Below are 17745 nucleotides of genomic sequence, written 5' to 3' on the forward strand. Positions count from 1 at the left end.
CATATTCTGGATAGAGGGCCCTTGTCAGTTACGAGTGTTTAACATATCTTCACTCTATGATCTGACTTTTCACTTTTACTTGTATCTTTCTCTACCAACAAGGGATCCATTTCCCATTTCTGTATTATGCCAAATTTGTCAAATATTCATTGAGGTATTCTTTATTTCTGGATTCTCTATTTCTTTGGTCTGTTTATCCTGTGTCAGTATGACACTATTATTGCTGTAGCTTTATGGCAAACCTTACTATTTGCAAGAGTGCCTCTTTCTGTCTTGATTTTCTTTAAAAGTATCTTGCCTATTGGCATCTGTTGTTGTTATTAGGTGCTGACGACTTGTTCCACCTCAGCAGTTTTATGTTCAATAGAACAAAACACTACCACATATACTCCAGCCTTACAGTTGTTCTTACTGTTTGAGCTCATTGCTGCAGCTACTGTGACTTCATCTTGTCGAGGGTCTTCCTGTTTTCTGCTGCCTGTCTTCTTTGCCAAGCATCACTCATTTCTGAAAGCAACATTTGGCTTTTTTCCAACTCAGATCGGTTTGTTCTTTTAGCAGCCCCTGGTACTTTCAATATTTTCCGCTCAGCACGCTCATTCAAATGCATCGATTCTTCTTAGGTCTTCCTTATTTAGTGTTTAACTTTCACATGCATATGAGAATGTGAAAATACCAAGGCTTGAGTCAGATGCACCTATTTTATCAACCTCTTCCTCTTCACTCTCCTCTTGTGCAGTTGGACTTTGTGTGTTATTTTGAATGTTCGAGACAGCTTCACCTTGAACTTTGAATTTCTCAGCTGTGCTTGCTGACACAAATCTTCAATCTTGGCTTTCCCCCAAACTACACAGGTATCAGAAGCAGGACTTTTGTAAACATTTGGCTTTGCGATGACAAAGGATATCTCCGGATCGTGACTCTAAGTAAGCCCTGTGACTTTCCAAAGACTCAGTTTGGACATAGCTCCCTTTCACTCCGATGGCCTTTGCTTTACTGTCTTGTTCCTCATCGATTCCAACTGCAGCCGCCAGCGGAGCTTGTGTGGTGGCCTGCATGGAATCCTGCTCCTGGAGCTCTGGTGCTGATTCAACATTGTCAGATTCTGTTCCAGATCCTGGCTCAGCCTGCGGCTGTGGCAACTCCGGCTCAGTGGCAGGGAGAGTTTCTGTGGCTTCACCAGGCATTTTGTACCGAGAATGCAGAGCCAAGATGGCGGCAAAAAGAGAACACCTATTTTATTTACTTATTTTCCAAACTCTTTATTGTGAACTGGTTGTGGGGGTTTTTATATTAGACCATTGCTTTTGCATTCAACAATGTAAACAACATAACAAACCTCCCAAAATAAACAACTCAACAAACCTCCCAATGATAATTCCTGTTTCACCTCTTTGTCCTTATTTTTTCATTTCTCTTTTAGTGTATTATCTTCCCTTCACAAAAATAACACATACCCATTCTCTAATCAGGGGTCCTCAAACTTTTTAAACAGGGGCCCAGTTCACTGTCCCTCAGACCCGTTGGAGGGCTGGACTATAGTTAAGAAACAAACAAGCTATGAACAAATTCCTATGCACACTGCACATATTTTGAAGGAAAAAACAAAAGGAGGAAAAACATCCGGCGGACCAGAAAAATGTCCTCGGTGGGCCGCATGTGGTCCCGCAGGCCATAGTTTGAGGACCCCTGCTATAGGTCATAGGTTTCCATACTTACTTGGCTTAACACCCTCTTTGCAGAAAATCAATTCTTCAGCATCTACCTGTCAATTCACAACTTTTGTACTATAGCCTATTATCATTAATAAAGTATAGGAGTATATCTTTGCTATTCCCATGGATTGTTCCAGCCCCCTCCCAGGGGCCAGTTTCTCTCACATAGGGTATTAGCTTATTGTTTCATTTTTCCTCCATTCCCATCCATACCTGGTAGCCATCAAAGTTTTTCTTTTGGTATGAAAACTATTTTTGATTTTAAAAACATAACAGCAGTTGCATACAATATTTGCCCTTTTGTGTTTGACTAACCTTACACAGCTTAGTTCCCTCCATATTCATCCATGTCATGAAGTGTTTCACCATTTCAGCTTCACTCTTTTAACTGTAGTAATTAATTTTGTGCATGTACTCAAGTTTATTTATCTGTTCTTTCTCCTTGGGGCATTTAGGTGGTTTCTGTTTCCTTGGTTTTGTGAATAATATCCTTGCTGTGATACAGTTGGTGTGCAGTTATCTCTTTGGACCTTGTTCTATATTTCTATAGTGTATACATTAAGTCACGCTGTTGCTGGGTCATAATATTTATATTTTCAGTTATTTGAGGAAGCACAGTGCCATATTGCATTTAACAGTGGCTGTACTTATTTATAATAACAGCAGCCGTGTATGAAGATTCCAATCTCTCCTCCCCCACCCATCCCCTAGCATTTGTTGTTTTCTGCTTTTTCTACTTTGCTATCAAGGCTGGGGTGAGTTAGTATCTTACTGTTGTTTTGATTTGCACTTGCCTTTCTCCATGTGTTTTGGCTGCCTGAATGTTTTCTTTGTTAAACTGCTCATGTTCTTTACTCACTTGTTAACTGAATTTTCTATCTTTTTCTTGTTGAGGTGTTGCAGTTTTCTGTAGATTTTAGAGATTAGGCACTTGTCAGATAGCTCTTTCTCAAAAGTTTTTCCCAGAATAGGGATTTTGTTTTCACTTTTTGGGTTAAATCCTGATGCACATAAGTTTTTGTTTTTTTTTAATCTTTAAGACATTCCGTTTACTTATTCTGTCTTCTGTGTGTGTATTTTTCATTATATTTTATAGTGGTAGAGCTTACTATAAAAGTTAAATTAATATGCATATGTCCATGGAGCTAAGTTTGTTATTTGATGTAAATTTGCTTCTTTCTAGGACATTTTCTTAGTGGACAGCAAACCCAGCAGGAACAAAGAAGAGCTCTCTGATAGTAGTGACTCTGTACTTAGAATAAGCACCATCGCTTCTGCCATTGCAAATTCATCAGTAAATACCGATCCTTCTGAGCTTGCTGCCATGATGAAGGCACTTACAAATAAAAACAGAGAGAAGACCTTTCAAGAAGATACGGCAGAAAAGAACTTTTCAATTGGGTCTCACTTCTTGACTCATGATTTAGAAAAGAGTATGGGCTCCAACGCATTTGATATGGAGAAATATCTTAAAAAAACGGAAGTTAGTAAATATGTAGGGTTGGAAAATTTCTCAAGAGCTGATATTTGGGATGTTTCTTTGCCAAAAGAACAGATTTCACAAACTATCTGTGCAGTAAAGTTAGATCCTGCTAATCTAAGTAGAACAGAACCAGAAGAAAACACTGCAGTTCTTTGTAGCAAACAGAGAGAGAGCCAGATTCAGGAGTCATTTAGAACTATTAACTCTTCTAATCCAGTGCTTACAAATACAACTGATAAAGAGAGTACAATAGTTAATGTGAAGAGAAATTCTAGTGCTACCAAGCTACCAAATATTGATAACAGTGAGAAAGTCACCTCAGTTTCTACACCAACATCTGAGAGTTACTCACTCGTAAGGAACACCACAATCACGTCCCTTCAGCTCTTACAAGAGTGTGAAGAAATACAAGATACCAGAGAAAGTCAGAGGCAACATGATTATGTTACTGATTTAAACAACAGTGAAAAGCACGTGATTTTTGAAAAACACTCCATAAATTCATCTGAAAATGTTGGTAAGTCTGAGAGTAATTGATCATATTCACAAAATTTGGGGGGATTTTTTTCCTTCTTCGTATTCTCATTGGGAAATACACCTTTCTAACAGATTTGCCACATACTTTTCTCAAGCATGGTGGACAAGATTCGGTGGATGACCAGAGTAGCTGCAGACCTGCAACTTCACCACTGAGTCATTCTTCTCCTAGTGAAGTTTCTGCCACAACTTTATCCAGGTAGGTGCTTTTGCTCCTCCTTTTTAAATAATATACATACTCAGCATAGGAAATTTGGGAAAACGTATATTTTTCCAAAGAAACTCATCTGCTCTACCCTTGAAAGGTAGTAATTGTAAATATTTTACGAATTTCTTTGCAGCCTATTTTCTGTACAAATTTGTATGTTTTGCTTTTTTTCAATGATCATGCTCTGTATTTAAAAGAAAATCCTATTAAAAAAAAAAAAAAAGAAAATCCTATTACAGGCTGTATAATGGCTCCTACATGATTTTTGATACTTTTGATAGATGTTTACCTTACTTAAGCTTTCATTACTATGATGATAACACAGTATAAGGTAGTACACACATTTATTATCTCTTGATTTATGACAGCACTTCTGATTCATGGCCATTTTGGACATGGGTAAATGTCCAGATGTAGGGTAAATTCCCAGAAAAGAATTTATTGGAGAAAGGGGAATATACATACTTAAATTAGTACAGCCCTCAAAAGTGACTGTGTTAATTCAAATTTCTGCTAATAGTTTGCTCACAGTCTAACCAAAATAGTGTTTATCAGATTTTTTTTATTATTGACAGTCTGATTCTTAAAAGTAAAGTATTTCAGTTATTATCATTAGATGCTATCCAATTAGTTTTGACTCATTGTGACCCCATGAACAACAGAATGAGACACTGTCTGCTCTGGCTACATTCTCACAATTATGTTTGAGACCATTCTTACATCCACTGGGTCAGTCTATCATGTTAAGGATCTTCCTCATTTTTCCTGCTCCTCTACTTTTCCAATCATGATATCTTTTTTAAGGCATTGGTCTCTCCTGGTCATTCTCAAAACATTTTCTTTCTACTTGAGCCCTTGGTATCAGTTCCTCATTTTTACCCCTCCTTTCCTGACCCCCCTCCCTCACCAACCCATGATAATTTATAAATTATTATTATTTTGTCACGTCTTACAATGTCCGACGTCTCCCTTCACCCACTTTTCTGCTGTCCATCCCCTAGGGCGGTGGTTATATGTTGATCCTTGGGATCAGTTTCCCCTTTCTACCCCACCTTCCCTCCACCTTCCCGGTATTGCCACTCGCACAGTGGTCCTCAGGGGTCCATCTGTCCTGGATTCCCTGTGTTTCCAGTTCCTATCTGTACCAGTGTACATCCTCTGGTCTAGCCAGATTTGTAAATTAGAATTGGGATCATGATAGTGGGGAAGAGGAAGCATTAATGAACTAGAGAAAAGTTGTATGTTTCATCAGTGCTATACTGAACTCTGACTGTCACATCCACTCCTCGTGACCAGTGCCTTGTTTTTTGGATAATGCCTTCAGTGCAGCTTTGACTTCGCCTGTCGATACCATTGGTTCTTGATCATAGGCTGCCTCTTGAAATGGCTAAATATCAACAACCGTATATACTCATGTATAAGCCGAGTTTTTCAGCACATTTTAAATGCAGTTTTTGTGGTAAAATTAGGTGCCTCGGCTGATATTCGGGTCGGCTGATATTCGAGTATATTTGGTAGTTCTTTTTGATACTATAACTCTGTATTCTTTTTGTTTTGTTTTTTTCAGGCTTGAATTTTTTTAAATTTTATGTACAAATAGTTGGCATTGTTTCGTCTTTTGGGTAGCAGTTTTGAGTTGTCCATCCAAAGATAACTTAGTCCAGCCTGATGAAGCTGATGTCCTTTGCGTACTGACGGAAACACTGACGGCTCATATTGAGGCCGTATTTCTGGATCAGACCGTGCCGGTTTGAGCACACACGGCAAGAACGGGAGCCCTGGCCGAATTTTCGTGGGTGGCTCCAGTAGAGCTGCTGATGACCCAGCTCCTTCCCAGGCTCTCTCCGAGGCAAAAGGCTAACTCTGTATTCTTTACATCTTCTTTGGGCACTTCCTGCAGTATGTAATATTTTTCCTATTGAATTTTTCAATATTGGAAATTGAGGCTTGAATTTTTTCTTCAGTTCCCTCGGTTTAAGGTAGATTAAATGTGTTCTTTTTGGTTTTCTAACTCTATAACTTTGCATTATTTCATTAAAATACTTTGTTTTCTTTGATTCACCCTTTAAATTCATTATTTTTTCTATTTGTCTCAGCTACTCTATGATTAGGAGCAAGTTTCAGAGTCTTCTGACATCCATGGAGCTCACTCCCCTGCTTTAATGACCTTTTGCTTTCTTCATAATTGATGATCTCAATGTCCTTCCACAGGTCATCAGCTCTTCTGTCATTAGTACTTATGTTAGACAGGGTTCTCTAGAGAGATAAAACCAAATTGCTGATAATTTAATATATTGACTTATAAAGATAATTAGATATATAACAAGAAATGAACTGTTAAATCATATACAGATAAGTATATAATAAAAGAAAGAAACAGTTAAATTATAAAGCACTACAACTGGCTCAATTCAACTCACTGCCATGAGAGAGTTGTGAGAGACTAGCAGTCCTTCAAGTCCTGTCTGCTGCCAGATCTTCCTCTATTTATAGAGAGAGCTAGGCTATGTTAGCACAGCAGCCAATCAGAAGGCAGGTCACCAACTGCCAGCCAGGTCACCAACTGCCAGTCCCTAGCTCCAGGGATCTCTTAAAGGGACCTCAATTTACAGCGACACAGTCCACAGGCTAGGCGTCCCACAGGTAGTGTAGCCTTTAAATTGAGGCACAGAACAAGCAAGGCAGCCACACACTGGTCCGATGATCAAAGAGTGAGAGACAAGAAAGACGAGGCTCACCAAGCCATTTATCTCTCTGCCCTTCAGTTAATCCCACTTGTGTTTATCGGCCAGGCTGGCACAATAAACGATCTCAGTACTCAATGTGTCAAGTCTGTTCTTTAGATAGTTTCGATTTCCAGTGCAATATATTCAAGGTTGTGTTTTGGCTCTTGTGAGTTTGTTTTAATTTCCTTGTTTCATCTTGAACTTAGATATGAGCAATTGATTATCTTTCCCACAGATAGGTCCTGGCCTTGTTTTAGTTGCTGATATTGAACTTTTCCAGTGTAGCATCGCACAGGTGTAGTCAATTTGATTTGTGTGTCGTTTCATTTGGAGAAGCCCATGTGTGGAGTCGCCATTTGTACTGGGAATATTTCTGATAAAAAGTTGTTGGTCTTGCAGAATTCTGTGCTTTCCTGTTCTATCACTTCGGCCATTTTTTCCATGTATTGTTCCTTCCTCTTTTGCATTCCAATCAACAATAATTATCAGTGCATCTTGATTGCATTTTTGATGAATTTAGACTGAAGTTGGTAATATTTTTTAATTTTATCACTCACTTTAGTGGTTGGTGGAGAAATATGAATAAAGGTTGTATTGACTGGATTTCCCTGATTGTGGATAGACACAATGCTATCACAGACAGCATCGTACTTCAGGATGGAACTTGTAATGTTCTTTTTTTAATGTTAATAATTCATTTTATCCATACATCAATTATATCAAAACCATTTGTACATATATTGCCATCAACATTTCCAAAACATTTTCTTTCTACTTAAGCCCTTGGTATCAGCTCCTCTGTTTTTCCCCTCTATTTACCACCTTCTCAACCTCATGAACCCTTGATAATTTATAAATTATTTTTATTTTCATTTTTTACACTGTGCTGTCTCCCTTCACCCATGTTTCTGTTGTTCAATCCCCTTGATCGGTTTCCCCTTTCTCCCCCCTACGCTCGTGGTACCGCTACTCTCATTATTGGTCCTGAGAGGTTTATCTGTCTTGGATTCTGTGTGTTGAGAGCTCTTACCTGTACCAGAATACATGCTCTAGTCTAACCAGATTTGTAAGATAGAACTGGGGTCATGATGGTGGTGGGGAGGAAGCATTAAAGAACTAGAGGAATGTTGTGTGTTTTGTTGCTGCTGTACTGCACCCTGGCTGGCTTGTCTCTTCCTTGTGACCCTTCTGTGAGGGGATGTCCAGTTGTCTACATATGGCTTTGGGTCTCCATTCTGACCCCGCTAGTTCGCATTGAAATGGTTGTTTGGGTCTTTTGATGTCTGATAGCTAATCTCATCGACACTTCATGCTCACACAGGCTGATGTGCTTTTTCCATGTAAGCTTTGTTGCTTCCCTACTAGATGGCTGATTGTTTAACTTCAAGCCTTTAAGAACCCAGAAATAATATCTTTAATAGTCGGGCATCATCTGCTTTCTTCACCACATTAGCTTATGTACCCATTTTGTCTTCAGCGATTGTGTTGGAAAGCTGAGCATCACAGAATGCCAGGTTATCAGAACAAAGTGTTCTTGCCTTGAGGGAATACTTGAGTAGAGGCCCAATGTCTGTCTGGTACCTTAATACTTAACATATAAATATATGTACAAAGACCTATATCCCTATTGTTACATATTAATATATTTACATATATACATGCCTATGTTTATACCTCTTTCTATAAATGTCTTTTGCCTCCTCGTTCTTTCCTCTACTTTCTTTTGCTTTCCTGCTGTTCCGCTATCTTGTTTGACCTTCATTCAGCTCTCTACTTTCTCTTGGCTACTTTGCACTTAATTGAACCCCACCAGGCATTCTATGTCCTCCTCCCAATCAATTTTAGATCTCTTGTTATTACCTTGTCCCTGGGTTTGCTGGCTTCCCACCTTCTACCCTCCCACCTCCTCCTCTTCACTTTCACCCTGGAAACATCAGTACTGTTGTTTTCTTTTCGGATTGTTTATCCTGTCTATCTTATATAGATAAACATGGGGGAAAAAAGAAACAAAACAGAAAATAGACTATGAATAGTTGAAGGTCTGTCTGCTGACCCTTATGAATGTTTTCCAGTCGGGTCTGATGTAGTGCCAAGCCCTGCCCCCTGAGTCTGATCTGTTTTCATAATTTCTCAGGGATTTTATTGCTTTGCCCCCTTGCTACTCTGTTACGCTCCCTTCGTGTTACACCCTGATGGGGCAGGGTGTGGGGTGTCAGACTGGGCACAAGTACTGAACTGTCTCTGATGTTGCCCCACCCTGTAGTGCTGTGGGTCAGTGTGTTAGACAGGGTTCTCTTTCAGTCAGTAAGGAGACGCCATGTCTTGTGGTGAGGCTGATCCTCCGGTCCTCTCTGTGCATTGGTGCTCTGAGCAGGAATGTTGTCCTCGAAGATATATGTAGTGTATCTATCTGTGTCTGTCTGTCTATCGTATCCATATATGTCCTTCTTAGTTTGCTACTGTATGGTCTGGGCAGATCTGCCACTCTCCCCGGGCTGTATCTTCAGTGCTGTCCTCTATAGTGCATTCTTCTGGGAAAGGGGTTGGCGTAGCTGGCATGGGGGCTGGCCCAGCCCCGCAGACCTCTCTGTTAGTTCACTGCTTCATGCCTGTATGTTTCCCTTAAGGATTGGCATGCCAGGTTGATGTCTGGTCCCTCTCTCACTTTCCTGTGGAGACATAAACAGTACCTTTCCTGTAGTAGATTAGTTCCTTGTTCCCCCCACTGCCTTTGTCTTTCTGTAATGTTCTTTTTGATGGAGAATGTACGAAAAGCCGTTCCTTTTGAATTTGTCTTTCCCTGCATAGTAAACCATATGACTGCCTGATTCAAAATGACCCATTTCAGTTCGCTAATGCCTAGGATATTGATTTTTATCCATTCCATTTAATTCTTTTACGACTTCCAGTTTTCCTTTGTATATTCCAAGTTCCAATTATTAATAGATATGTGCTGCGACTTCATATTTTTAGTTGTGCTCTATTAGTAGCTTTAATTCATGTTTCTTTTGTTATATACATTAACCATTGTGGCATAGTGGTTCTGCCTTGAGCTGCTAACTGCAAAGTCACCAGTGCAAAGCCATCAGCGGCTCCTCAGGAGAAAGACAGGGCTCTCTACTTCCATGAACAGTTAGTGATAGTCTCAGAAACCCAGAGGGGCATGTCTACTCTGTCCTGTAGCATCGCTGCGTGTCAGCATCAACTTGATGACAGTGAGTTTAGAGTTGTTGTTTTTATTATGTATGTGACACTGAACAACCTTTCCACAATAGCTATATTTTCAACTATATCGTACTGTCTCTCCTTGTTTGTTGCCTATTTTTCTCATGGATTGTATGCCGTTTTCTTCACATTTTTTAGGATATCTCCATCTTTATAGAGAATAAATAGCCTCTTATTTGTTATATAAGAAAGTTCTCCTTCTGTAGACAATAAGACACAGAAGGGTGCCAAGGAAGGGATGAGTCAATCAGGGCACAGTATAGCATTGATGAAACACACAATATTCCTCTGGTTCTTTGAGGCTTCCTCAGCCCCCACTATCATGACCCCAGTTCTGCCTTTCAGTTCTGGCTAGACCGGAGCCACATACACTGGTACAGATAAGAGCTTATGAACATACTGAATCCAGGTCAGATAAACCCTGCAGGAACAGAAATGGGAGTAGGTGTACCAGGAGGTTAGCAGGAAGGTGGGGAGAGGAAGGGGGAACCAATTTCAATGATCAGTGCATAATTCAACCCTCCCCCTCCCCAGGGTAATGAACAACAGAAACATGGGTGAAAGGAGACAGCGGTTGGTATAAGATATGAAAACCATAATAATTTATAATTTATCAAGGTGTTACAAGGGTGGGAGGGTGGGCAAAAAGAGGAGCTGATACCGAGGACTCAAAAAGAAAGTAAATGTTTGGAAAATGGTGATGGCAACATATGTACAAATATGCTTGATGCAGTTATTGTACAGACTGTTTTAAGAACTGTAAGAGGCCCCAATAAAGTGATTTAAAACAAAAGAAAAGGTACAGCCCCCACTTCCCAAAATTTTTAAATATCTTTTGCCATGGAGAAACTTTATTTTTATTAAATTGAATTCCTGATTCTTTTATTGCTTTATGAAAGTTATTTTTTATATTTGTATTCATAAACATGAATGACGATTAAGAAGGAAATGTTGCCTAGCTATTAAAATCATTAAAAATATAAAATATATTTTCAAGATATTTCAAATTTTAAATACCATATATACTCGAGTATGAGCCAACCCAAATATCAGCTGAGGTACCAAATTTTACCACAAAAACTGCATTAAAAATGTGCTGAAAAACTCAGCTTATACATGAGTATATATGGTATATAATTACTTTAGCAGTTAATGATATATATTTAAGAACATTACATTGTACTGTGCCACTTCTACCTTAGGTGTGCAGTTTATGTGCTTGTCCTTGTATCTAATTGGCATCTGAATGGTATGAGCAGTAGAAGAGGGCAGATGTAATGTGTATGAGGGGATGAAGAGGAGAAGAGAAAGAAAGGAAGATACAGGAAGATGTGGAATCTTACTGTGTACTGTTTTCTAATCTTTTCTTAGTCATAAATATATTTTTGAATCAAAGGATAGTATTCTAGCTGATGCCAGGGCCTTAAGTGGAGAGCAGATATTTTGAAAATGATGAGAGCAATGAATGTACAAATGTGCTTTACACAATTGATGTATGTATAGATTATGATAAGAGTTATATTAGCCCTAATAAAATGATTTTTTTAAAACGGATAGTATTCTCCACCCTATTTGATGGCTCCTTAGTGTTACCGTATATACTCGTGTAAACGCCTAGTTTTCCAGCACATTTTTAATGCCATTTTTCTGGTAAAGTTAAGTGCCTCGGCTGATATTCGGGTCTGCTTGTACTCGAGTCTGCTTATACTCGAGTATATACGGTATATTGTGTGTTTGTATTCTTAATTTCTATAACCTAGTTGTTCCTATAAATCATTTAAGATTCCTGTGTGTTTAATATAAATAGCAATGAAACGATTTAGTGAAGAGTTGCTATTTATGACCAGAGACCTGGTGGTACAATTGCAGCATGATCTTCTTTTGTAAGATTTACAGCCTTGAAAACCCAAGAGCCAGTTCTGTTGTCCTACAGCAGTGTCCTCATGTTGTGGTGACCCCCCAGCCATCAAAATTATTTTTTTAAATTTATTTTTAAAATCATCTTATTCGGACCTCGTGCAACTCTTATCACTATCCATCCTTCCATCCATTGTGTCAAGCACATTTGTACATTTGTTACCATCATCATTCTCAAAACATTTTCTTTCTACTTGAGCCCTTGGTATCAGCTTCTCATTACACCGCCCCCCCAACCCTCCCTTACAAACCCTCGATAATTTATAAATTATTACTCTTTTTTCATGTCTTACACTGTACAGTGTCTCCCTTCACCCACTTTTCTTTTGTCCCTCACCCAGGGAGGGGGTTAGATGTAGATCCTTGTGATCAGTTCCCTTTCTCCCCGCTTCTTCCCCTTACCCTCCTGGTATCGCTACTCTCATTACTGGTCCTGAGGGGTTTATGTGCCCTGGATTCCCTGTGTTTCCATGTCCTATCTGTATCAGGGTACATGCTCTGGTCTAGCCAGATTTGTAAGGTAGAATTGGGATCATGATAGTCGGGGGTGGGTGGGAAGGAAGCATTAAAGAACTAGAGGAAAGTTGTATGTTTCATCAGTGCTATACTGCACCCTTATTGGAAGCGTGGAATTTTTTAATAGTTCATGTTTTGTTAAGCACTTTGTAATTTTTGCTGACCTAATTTTTAACATTGTTGTGATTGTTTATTTTAAGGGTTTTATGTTTTTAAATGCCACAATTTTCTTCTATAATAGTTTATCAGATATTGAATAGGAATAAGTTTATGGTGAGCTTTTATGTTGGCAGCTGGAACAGAGATTATAGATTAATAATATTGTAGACAAGTAGGGATGACTTTTTGCTAATGGAGATAGTGTTAAAGTACTGGGTAACTCCAATCATGAGATTTTCTTCTGTCCTCTAGTTGTACTTCAGAATGTTTGGATCTAACCAGTCAACCTCTGAAGCCTCCCGGTGACAGTACATTGTCTCAGTTGGCATGCTCAGATGCTAGTGTGAGCAGGCTGACATACCTGTCTGAGCATGAGAGCAGCTGTTCTGTCCCAACTACAGATTACTTCCATGAGGACCACAAGGTAAGCAGGCATCTTTAATTTTGTGTGTGTAAAACTTCAGCTCTAACGTATCATTGATGTAGGATTCTGACTGAAGTCAGACCTCAACACTGTTTTGCGATTTTACCTTTCACAACTGATTGGACAGCTACTCACATAAATATATGCTGGAGCTACACACAATTTAGGGTCTACCCTCCATGGGCTGTCAGTTTGTGGAGGTCACTGTAATGCCATTTCACAGCCATACCTACATGAACACATGATTATCTGTTATGAAAAATACAGAGGTGATTGGGGCATGGTTTAGCAAAGGATTACAGAAAGCATATTTTTCAGGACTGTTTAGAAACAGAAAGGAAGCAAGTAACATGGCTTGGAGTAGGCATGGCTTGGCATTTGAGGAGCACCATAAAGTGTAGAGCAACTACAAAGAGTCATGTACAGGGGACTAAGTAGATCAGGGTAGAAAAGAAGGAGCAGTCAAACCACGCAGTGTCTTGGATGTAGAATTCAGGATTGTAAAGGCTGTCAAGCAGAAGACTGATATGCTCATGGTTTTAAAAAGTCCACTCGAAAAGTAGTGTAGAGGAGAGAAAGATTCAAATAGGGAAGATTTATTTCTTGTTACTAATATTAAGGCAAGAAGTGGTATGTTGGGTTAAAGTCGTGGTAGTAGCAGTGGGAGAGAATGAGAATCTAACACTAACTGTGTGTATGTGGGGGTGTATTCTTTTATTATGACAGTATTTCATTTATTAATGAGCTAAAGTAAGTCTGACTGCTAATGACATACACCATATAGGATGCATCTACCAAGTTACTACATATATACAGTAAAGTTGCTAAATAAAATATCCTAGATGTTAGACCTTATGCCACTTTAATTGAAGCTTTATTTCTAAAAATAAACTTTTAATTATGACACAATTAGCAAATAATAAAATATACCCATTGAGATAGTTTATTGTGCCAGCTTGGCTGATAAACACTAGTGGGATTAACTGAAGGGTGGAGGGATAAATGGCTCGGTGAGCCTTGCCTGGGATTAACTGAAGGGCTGAGAGATAAATGGCTCAGTGAGCCTCGTCTTTCTTGTCTCTCGCACTTTGATCATCGGACCAGTGTGCGGCTGCCTTGCTTGTTCTGTGCCTCAATTTGCAGGCTACACTACCTGTGGGACGCCTAGCTTGTGAACTGTCTCGCTGTAAGTTGAGGTCCCTTTAAGACATCTCTGGAGCTGGGGACTGGCTGTTGGTGACCTGGCTGACAGTTGGTGACCTGCCTTGTAATTGGCTTCTGTGCTGAGATAGCCTAGCTCTCTCTATATAAAGAGGAAGACCTGGCAGCAGTCCTTGAAGGACTGCTAGTGTCTCACAACTCTCCCTCACGGGAGTGAGTTGCACTGAGCCATATGTACTGCTTTATAATTTAACTGTTCATTTCTTGTTATATATCTAATTATCTTTATAAATAAATATATCAAATTATCAGCAATTTGGTTTTATCTCTCTAGAGAACCCTGTCTAACACATTCATTTAAAGCATACAGTTTGAGTTTTGACAAATACGTATACCCTGTAATTACTGACCATTCCAGTCAACATTTCTATCACCCCCAAAAGGTATCTTTGGGTGACTACTTTATAGTCACATGGTCTCTTCTAGTCCTCAGGAACTCACTGATCTCCTTTCTGCCACAATAGCTTTATTTTGCTTTTTCATACAAATAGACTGATTCTATAAATACACTTTTGTGTCTACCTTCTGCTCAGAATTATTTTTGCTGCTTGTTGTTGGGTTTTTTGTTTTTTAGCTTTTTGTTGTGAACTAGGTAAAGGTTTACAGAGCAGTTCATCAGGTTTTCATTAATGAGTTCATACATATTTTGTTTCATCTCATTTAATGCAGTCCCCTCAGTGTAACATCACTTTCTCCTTGTGTTTCCTGCTGCCATTCCGCCTTTTTTCTTGACCCTTCTGAACTTTTTCCCTGTGTAAATTTCGATCCCGAGTGGTTGATTATTTTAAAATGTGTGTAACTCACTAGTACTTTTGCATCCCTATTAGATCTGTCTTTTGTTTGGTTGAAAATTACATCACAAGAGTGAATTTAGTTCTCGACCTAAAGGCTGACTAAGTGCTTCTACCACTCTCCATCCCACTAGCAAGTCTGATATTTTTTCAAGATTTTATGTTTTACTCCATTTTTTCTTCCCACTTGATTTATAATCCTCTCATTTAGTTCTTTTTAGAGCATTTGTGGCAGTGCTTGACTTCCTCTAACTTCATAAGAGGGGAGGAAAATCAAACTTCAGCCTAAGGTCAGTTCTGATGAGGTGGAGGTTAGACACGCCTTCACCATCCAGCCCCCTTACCAATTCCGACACCAGCTGTCCTTCCCACAGCTGTGGGTTCAATTAATTCGTTGGACTTGTGTTTAATAATTTATTGCAGTGGGTAAACAGAACTTACAGACTATACTCACAATTAGGAGGTTTATGAGGAAGTTAATAGGCTACAATATAGGATTGAAAATGTTCAAGATACAGTTCTCTATTTAGGACAACCTCTTCCATACATGCCTCCAGGGAAAGCTCTGGCCCTCATTTCCTTGGCCTGACCTCAGCCCTGTTTTGGCAAGCTCTTTCTGCACTGCTGGTAAGTGCCCAAAGGGCACCTCTCTACCATAAACAAAAGTTTGAAGGTGCTCAGCTCTAGCTCTGAGGGTCAGCAAACCCAGTTCTCCAGTTAAGTGCCCAAGACACCCTTCTCTGCAAGCAAGCGTCTTTGAAGGTACTTAGCTCTTGTTCTGTGTGCTGTGAAAACCACTGCTCTTTCTCAGTTCACTGCTCTGTCTTGTGCTCTGGCTTTTTGTTCTGCCATTCATTTTCTGGCATGCTGCTGCTTCTCTGATGTCATAGCATGCCATTCTTGGATTAAGGTGCTGCAATATCCAGGTATATTTGAGTCCAGAGACTTATTCCACTCCTGGCTCTTCTGTTTTGATGGCTGTGAAATCGCCCTGCTTCTTCTAAAATGGTTTCTTTTAAATCCTGTGGGATGGCAAAATTACTATCCCCTAGAGTTCCAAGTGTTTACAGTCACAACTAACCCTGCTCTCACTCACAACTGAATTAATATAATTCTGTCAACATCTTTCTCCATCTTCTCTTACTCAAACCTATCAGAGAAAATCATTTATTGGCACTTAAAGATTATGGCTGATGAGCCATGTCTCTACACACAAGTTGATAGTTGTTGCCAGACAACACCTAAGTCTTTTGATCTCAGAGCCATGGGAGTTAATGTTCACTTGGTCCATTAGTTTATTGGTCTAATTGTTTCCAGGCATCTTCAGTTTTCTTCACTGTTCTTTTGTCTCACAGGGAGAGACCAGTGGTTGTGCCCTAGATGGCTTTTAAGACTCTAGTTACTTCTAACCAAAGTAGGAATTAAACATTGTCTTTGTAGGTTATAGTGTACCAACTGATCTTGGTGTGCACCCAAACTGTGCCCTGTGAAACTTTCCCTCAAGGTGTTTGGTTGTTTCTAAGAGGTTTTCATAACTTTGTACTGTCAATGCTCTACCACATTACTGAATGTATTGGCTGAAGAACTCAAACTCACTGCTGTAGAGTCAGTGCCAACTCATAGCGACCCTGTGTCAAGCAGAACTGCCCCTGTGAATTTCTGAGACCTTCATTTCGAACTGCCAACCTTGCAGATTGCAGTCCAATGCATAACCACTATGCCACCAGGACTCCACAGTAATATTGGTAGCATAGATATATACACATGTAGGAATCTAGTTTGTCAAACCTATACATATTTATGGATATACTTCCACTTTCCTTTTCACACCCACTCAGACGGTGTCTATCTATGCATCACTGTTACTGCAGAATTGTGTATATATAAACCATCTAAATCTGTTTCTTCATCTATAAGGGGGAAAATAATGTTTGTAGTGCTTGGTACCTCATAAGTAAGCACCAAATAGATAATAGTTTTTATTACTTGCAATTTTTAGCAATGTTGTTAGTTGCCATTGAAGCAGATCTAAATCAAGGTTGGCGTGGGGTGTGGAAGAGGAGCTGACACCAAGGGCTTAATAGAAAATAAATGTCTAGACAATAATGATGGCAATGTATGTATAATGTGCTTAATACACTTGATGTATGGATTGTTACAAGAGCTGTAAGAGTCCTCAATGAAATGCTTAAAAAATAAAATACATCAAGGTGAGCAGCCTGATGTTTAACAGATTGAACCATTGCCGGGTGTGTTTTGTGGCTATTGTGCCCATCCATCTTATTGAGGTTTCCTGCTAAGCCTTATTTGTTTTATGACAGTTCGCTGTATTCAGTATGCTTTGCCCACACCACAGAAGGAGGCTTCTGTCTTCCTGTTCATTGTCTAGCTTTCACATGTATATCAGGTGATGGAAAAGATCATGGATTGGGTTAACAAAATGACATCTTTGAAAGCCTGTTTGTTCCCCTTTTGTTATTAGAGTTTTATTACATAGTTTGCAGGAGAAAATTCCTTGAATTGGAAATAAATTTCTTACCTTTGTTCCCTTATTTTTATAAATGTTTTCAGATTCACAGCTGTAATTGGTATATGCCTGCTATGTAGTTTCCTCATTGTAATTATTTCTATAAAGTCATGGATGTAAAATTTCTAATTTCTAAACCTGGATTTCATAGCTGAAGAAGTACTTTTCTTTGTGTAAATTGATCGCCCTCCACCCAAAGACATCATGTTATGCTTACCTATTGTATTACTTGTGATTTTGTCAGATGGTTTATATTTGTAATACTCAATTTAGTTGTGAGTTATTAAACCCCCCCC

The 17745-nt window shown here is 39.2% G+C and overlaps 2 protein-coding genes and 1 pseudogene across 2 annotated transcripts in view; 1 reads left to right on the plus strand and 2 right to left on the minus strand.

Annotated features, from left to right (window-relative positions):
- The window catches only part of CEP192 (centrosomal protein 192), a 117981-nt gene that overhangs the window by 46059 nt on the left and 54177 nt on the right, over positions 1 to 17745 (plus strand). The window contains exons 13-15 of the mRNA XM_045298291.1: positions 2899 to 3715; positions 3808 to 3934; positions 12739 to 12910. Coding sequence (XP_045154226.1) covers positions 2899 to 3715; positions 3808 to 3934; positions 12739 to 12910 — 1116 coding nt within the window. The remainder of the gene's footprint in view (positions 1 to 2898; positions 3716 to 3807; positions 3935 to 12738; positions 12911 to 17745) is intronic.
- On the minus strand, positions 76 to 1187 carry LOC115872323 (annotated as a pseudogene).
- LOC123522556 (40S ribosomal protein S29-like) lies at positions 5599 to 6174 on the minus strand. Its single transcript, XM_045297846.1, has 2 exons — positions 6111 to 6174; positions 5599 to 5837 (listed from the first exon to the last, which is right to left on the minus strand). The coding sequence occupies exons 1-2, from the start codon at positions 6172 to 6174 to the stop codon at positions 5599 to 5601; spliced, it is 303 nt and encodes a 100-aa protein (XP_045153781.1).

The sequence above is a fragment of the Echinops telfairi genome, unplaced genomic scaffold (assembly GCF_000313985.2).
Source record: "Echinops telfairi isolate 266 unplaced genomic scaffold, ASM31398v2 ScPeMD7_4;HRSCAF=17, whole genome shotgun sequence".
NCBI classification, from domain to species: Eukaryota; Metazoa; Chordata; class Mammalia; order Afrosoricida; family Tenrecidae; genus Echinops; species Echinops telfairi.

Coding starts and splice junctions, on each gene's coding strand:
- LOC123522556 (XM_045297846.1), bottom strand. CDS start 6,174: ATGACAGAAGAGCTGATGACCTGTGGAAGGACATTGAGATCATCAATT. Junction 5,838..6,110: donor AATTATGAAGAAAGCAAAAG/GTCATTAAAGCA, acceptor TACATACTGCAG/GAAGTGCCCAAAGAAGATGT.